The sequence below is a fragment of the Populus alba genome, chromosome 10, assembly GCF_005239225.2.
Source record: "Populus alba chromosome 10, ASM523922v2, whole genome shotgun sequence".
In the NCBI taxonomy this organism is placed as follows: domain Eukaryota; kingdom Viridiplantae; phylum Streptophyta; class Magnoliopsida; order Malpighiales; family Salicaceae; genus Populus; species Populus alba.
Window position 1 is genome coordinate 18,950,109 of NC_133293.1, and position 6,179 is coordinate 18,956,287.

The 6,179-nt window shown below is 34.2% G+C and overlaps 1 protein-coding gene across 1 annotated transcript; it reads right to left on the reverse strand.

Moving 5' to 3' along the window:
* Positions 1 to 533: 533 nt before the first annotated feature.
* On the reverse strand, positions 534 to 2,258 carry LOC118059729 (CASP-like protein 4D1). The gene is made up of 3 exons (XM_035072681.2): positions 2,034 to 2,258; positions 1,716 to 1,854; positions 534 to 1,089 (listed from the first exon to the last, which is right to left on the reverse strand). The coding sequence occupies exons 1-3, from the start codon at positions 2,201 to 2,203 to the stop codon at positions 892 to 894; spliced, it is 507 nt and encodes a 168-aa protein (XP_034928572.1). The 5' UTR covers positions 2,204 to 2,258; the 3' UTR covers positions 534 to 891.
* Positions 2,259 to 6,179: the final 3,921 nt, after the last annotated feature.

A 6,179-nucleotide genomic window follows, 5' to 3' on the forward strand; every position in this document is an offset into this window, starting at 1 on the left:
ATGGACCCGTGGAGTCTTCGGTAGATCTCAAGGCTGTGGAAACCAGATGAACTCTTTGGTGTTCTAATTCAATGGTCTATTCAGTGGATGAGGAGTTTTGCTATATTCTTTAATTTTTTAGAGTTTAAAAAAAATCTATTAAATTTTTGAACATATTGATATAGGGACTGCATTTTTAAAATCATATTACAAAAGACTTAATCTTGATTAATGTGTAAATTAATTTAAAAATATTTTTATCACTCGAAATCTTAATTCATATTGTAATTAATGAGTAGCATCGTTAATTATAAACCAATTCATTTTTTCCAATAAGAATCCACACACACACACACAGGTAGGCTCATGAAATTTACTAGTGGACTGTTTAAGGGTATTTTTAAATTTTATAATTTCATCAACATCGAGCCAAGTAAGCGGGGATAACATGAAAGTATCCTGTGAATAAATGGATGCCAAGTGTGTGTTATTTCGAGTGCCAATTTTTACAGAAACGAAGTTTATTGCAGAGAAAACAGGGCGAACATGGCTGGGTTTCCGGACCTAGTCTAGACCCAGTCTGGTGCAGCCACATGGCTAGGTTTTCCAGCTGCCTGGGCCTGAGCCTAATGATTATTATTAGCTAGAATGACAGATTGTTCCGAAGTTTATGTGCTCAATTCTTCTATAAAAAACCTAGACATTAACATAACATTGATTCAGTAAACTGTTTAATAAATTGAGACTCTCCCCCCCGAAACTATATGCTTTAAATTAGCCAGAAGGAAACTAGGACAACATATATTACATTTTTGATAAACAAAATCCAAACGAGGACGCGAACGATGATTTCTTAGGACTTGAACGGAAAATCAAAACACGCTATAAACACGAATCCAGGCGCTGATACAATTAAACTTTCTTTGGGAGTGCGTATGATGAGAAAACGGATGATATAGCCGTGCACACAAATCCGAGGAGGAGGAGACTAGCGGATGCATAACCTTTGTTGAAAAACTTATCACCTCCTAGCCCTGCAAATATTGGCTTCATGTCTTTTGTCGCTCCAAATGCCGCAGCAGCACCCGTGGCTAGTATGTATGATACAACCTGCCCAAACACAAAACAAAAGTGTCCAGTCATCATCCGGGAAAAAAAATCCAACTAAGAAATGTGCATATCAAAAGAGAATTATTTCAGGTGTCAGGCCAGATCTAGTCCTGAGACTTGATTTTGCCGGCAGGATTATCTCTCATCAGAATTTAGAGGCTAGTCTGGGCTGCGACTTCCAGGATCTTATCCACTAATAAACGGGCCAGTATTGGTTTAGGAGAATCAACTTTTATTTTATTTTATTTTATTTTATCAACGACACCTTGTTGATTTTATATAAAAACTGTACACAATCTTGTGTTTCTCCAAAGGTAAATATTACAAGCAATTTGTCTATTCTAACATCTTTAAAAGCACGGGTAATTAACGTGGAATCCTAGAATAAATGGGTGGTGAAAAATCATACTCGAAATTCTCTTCTGAATAAATTAGAGTATGAATGCATGGGAGGACAACGGCCGGGCTAGGCCATATTATCAGAGGAGACTCCCCGACAATCATTTATTTCATATCCGTCGTTTTTAGAGTTTTTCTATAATCTCCATCCATCCTTTTTCAAGTTAATTTAAACATGGAAACCTTCCAATAAAATCGAGAGATCCATCATGATCTAAACGTTGTACCTTGTCACCATAGAAATCAAACACAAGTTTGCCGTCACCGCTTGTCTGGGCGCCGTTCCCCTTGACAATATGGTTTAAAGTGAGAGCGATTTGCAAAATCGTGTATGCTAATCCAAACGCAGCTGCCGCCAGCATGTATCTGCGATTTATAAAGAGTAAGAGATATTAAAAATCACTAAGAAATCGAGAGGAAAAAAGCCAAGAGGAAGAGATCCTGTATGATTATGGATGATAGCATCAATGCTAGTACCTAGCTAGTTATGCACAAAATTGCAAGGCAAATTCTAGCAAGGATCATGTATATATCCGATCACTTACCGATAAGAATACATATCCTTGAAGCGGACTTTAATCTCGCCGATTCCTGTTTCCAAGGTGTCAGTATTGGTGGTCAAGATGACAAGTGATACCATAAGGAAAGCAAAAGTGAGGACCCTCAAAAATAGAGCGGTCATTCGAGGAGCCATGGATGGTGGTGGGGGGGCCATGATCTCTCGTTTACTGCAAAATTAATGCTAGCTATAGTATTAATTTCAGTCTTTAGCCAATGAAGAAGATGGTGCAATCGATGCTCAACATTCATCTCGATTTATAACCAAGTTGATAGAGGCTAGAGCCACTGCAAGGCCACGATTCCATCGTTTACTTTGACTTTTGCCTCACCTAGTATACCCAGCTAGTCAACGAACCCAAGTAGTCAACAAAAACATGAGTTTACTTGGACGCGGAATTCGGAATGTATTTAGCTGGCATCGCTTGGTTCAATGACCCCAAACAAAACGTAGAAAAGAATCTATTAGCCTAGAAAAAACTCAGTTCAAATTTATTAATATTTTTTTATTTTTTTTAAATGATATCATTTTTAGTCTTTTTTATAAAATAAAATAAAAATTGAGTTAGCTCAATAACTTTTAACTGTACAATTGTTCAAATCAATTTTAAATTCCCGTAGGAATAATGATCTTGAACTTAGCCTACAACATGCGGATTAATTAAAACAATATCTAAATTGATCACTTTTTTTTTTTTTTTGGTTGGTTTATAACGGTGCAAACTTTCATTTCCAACCGAATGTCATGTGATCACGTCTAAGTATTGTCAGCTATCTCTAGTAATTTGGGTGTAGGTTTATACTATAAAGTCTGGTTTCATGCGTGTTCGTCCGATATCAAAGCAAAGGTTGTCGGCTGTGATCACCACATCAGAATCGCGTTCTATCAGTATAAGGTTAATTAAAATATATATAGATTAGGCACAAGTTGTCTTGATGTCTTGTCGTTTTAGAATTTACCTCTTAACTTAGAATCGCTTGCAAATATTTTGGCGCTCAGTTTTGTACTTAATCCCGTCGATAACATAATTATAGATAAATTATTAATGAAAATATCAATAAAAAAATTTATCAGTAAAATTGTTAAATCTAAGTAATGCTCAAAACTGTACAAGATATTGCTCTTGAGAGATGAGCCGTCCACTTGTTGTTTACCATGGGTTGCTGGTCTGGCCTGAAGCAAACATGGGAAAGAAAAGCCTTTTTCACGCCGTTCTTTTTCTTGACAAATTAGCGACGATATGTATCATTTAAAAATAAGCGATGATTTCTTGGGGTATTACTATCTACGCTTCAACCAGGAATTAGATATCATAGTTTCTCAGCATGTTGACCTGGGATTCTGTTGTTTTAAGGTTAAAACCAAGTGGAGTTTATAAACAATAAGGATAATTAAAAATTTGACTGATCTAATAAATTGATCTGAGAAGACCCGGTCAAAAACCGGCTACAACTCATTAACTATTTTTTTTATTTTTTTATCAAAACAAAATTATTTTGATTTATAAAAAAAATTAAAATTGATCTAGTTAAAAAAACAGTGACCCGATCAAAACCTAATTGAACATCAAATTTAAAAACACCAGTAGAAATTATAGTTGTTATATACAATTCAACAAATAACTAAAAAATCCAAGTAATTTGAGTTATCGGTCTGAGATTTTTTTTTGTCTTAATGTTAATGCAAACTCGAGTTATCCAAAACATTAAAAACTTGACTAAAAAACTAATTAATTTGTTTTAAGTCAATATGTTTTATCTGGTTCAATAAACAATATAATATAAATTTTAGTGCCGAGTTAAGCACGTGATAAGTTTAACATATGACATGAACAAATAAATTGTGGTAGATGTTTTATATTCTATTCAAGCCATAACTTCACTGTCGCCCTGGGCCCTTCCTTGCTAAACGATGGGCCGTTTGGTATTTCTTCTTTAATAACCAGTAGCCATTTCAAGTTTTCAACCCTCTATAAATTAGGAGTTATAGCTCATGTTTTAAGTTTATTTTTTAAAAATTATTAATGTAAGTATTTTAAATTTTAAAATTAATAAAAATTTATATGGTTATTAACTTTAAAAAACTGTAGAATTAGTTGAGGTGCACGCAAATTAATCTGGACACTCACGTTAATAATAATAAAAAAGAGTTTTCAACTCTCTAATTGCATGATACATAAATTGTATAAAAAAATATGCGGTCCCATTGGTCTCTCATACATGCATGTACCATCATGTGTATTTCGTCTTATTTTTTATGAGGGCGTTCCCGTTTAATCAGGATTTATGACAACAATGAAACTCGAACTTGGAATTTCAACCCCCCTTCAGTAAAAACTACCTCCCGTCTATAAATTTAATAGTAAGAAGTGTTGTTTTGGAGCATATTTATAGTTTATTATTAATTAATAAATGTTTTTATTATTTATTTAATGATTAAGTTTGTCACTTCAGCGGAGCATAAAACTTCCCACCATCGTTTTTCTTGTAAGAAAAAAAGGGGGCCCGATTAAAGGAGATCCATATGCACCCATCAAATTCAGACTTTTTTTGTTCGTTCCAAAACAAAACCCAGTTTGGTGGGCTGAATTGGGCCTGAACGGCATGGTTAATTTTCTCTCATGACTTGAGTGCCCTCTCCGGTCACTCCTACGCAATTTTTTTTTTTTTTTGAAAGATCCTCCCACGCCATCTTGAGCAATTGCTTTAGCTCCGTGAACGCGTTAGATCAGCCTCCGTTCTGTTCCATGGAAACTTAAGATTCTCCACGAACAGTCGTCCAATTGATAGGATAGGATGGGTCAAAAGCAGATGATAGAACAGAAAACGTGAGAGAATTTTAGCTTCTCCGAGTTGCTTAGGGTGCTGCCATTTGCACCTTTTATCTTGAAGAATGTGATGAGCTTCGGTACAATCTAAAGCCGGCCTCAAATTGATTAAACAGCCTTCTCTTTAGCATGGAACCAGTGTCTTTTGCCTGTCAAATATGATTTTAGGACCACTTTTCTGTATCCCCACAACCTCACTACGGGTAATTTAAGCTTCTAGCCAGGACTCCTCCCCATTGATCTTGCCGCCGGTTAAACTTTTTCGATTCACGGGGACCCACTCACCCAAGATTCCCATGATGCACACCACTAGTCCATGTCATGATATCCAAATGGGCCTACTAGTTGGAACCTAACCGAGTGCAATTCACCTAAATGCTTGATCATACTGAAAAAATGAAAAGAAAAAAAATTTCACACCCAAACATATGTAAAACGATCTCAACATATATAGGGAGGCAATAAAAAATAGACCAAATAAAATGTAAATATATCTTATAATTAAGAGAATAACCTACGAATTTAATAACTTAGATTGAATGACAATAACCCCTTTTATTGATTTCTTCTTGTTTTTATTTCCGTGTATAAGATTTCTTTCAGTTTTCTTTTTATTATCAGGCAGCCTGCTCTTTTCGAATCTGATTTGCAAATACAATTCTCTCTTTGAATAAAACTTTAATGTCTTCAGGTCTAGGAAATTAGCCCTACATGTAAGATTTTATTTCATCCTTTTGTTTATTTATTACTATCAAAGCCTGGTATTTTCAGATATAATTTTCGGATATGATTCTCTAATATTCGAATGAGAGTTTTGTAAATGTTATTTGATATTTTATTTTGTTATTTAAATGAGATTGATGTCCATTGACAATGTTGGGGAGACTAAAATCTTTCATTAATGGAGCGTGGTAATGCAATTCTTTTCTCCATTGATCTATATGGTAGAAAGAGATTTGTCTACGTTCATGATTTGAAAGAAACATGTCAATTTTTTTTATATATAAAAAAAAATAGTTTTGAAAGTTCATAAATCTGTATTTTTCATTCATGAAAAGATAAAAAATTGCCTTGAAAGACATTTATGATTCATCAAATCTATGAAGAATTTTAACATATTTTTTATAACAAGGTTAATCAAGGGAGTAATTCACTTTTTATAAACGTGATATTAATATATATATATTTTAAATCATAACAACAACATCAACATATAAACTGAACAAGTCATTTTCTTGTAGCTCAAATCAACAACCTTTGCTATTAGTATACTAATTGCGGTTGATGAGTTGAAGAGTGAAGATC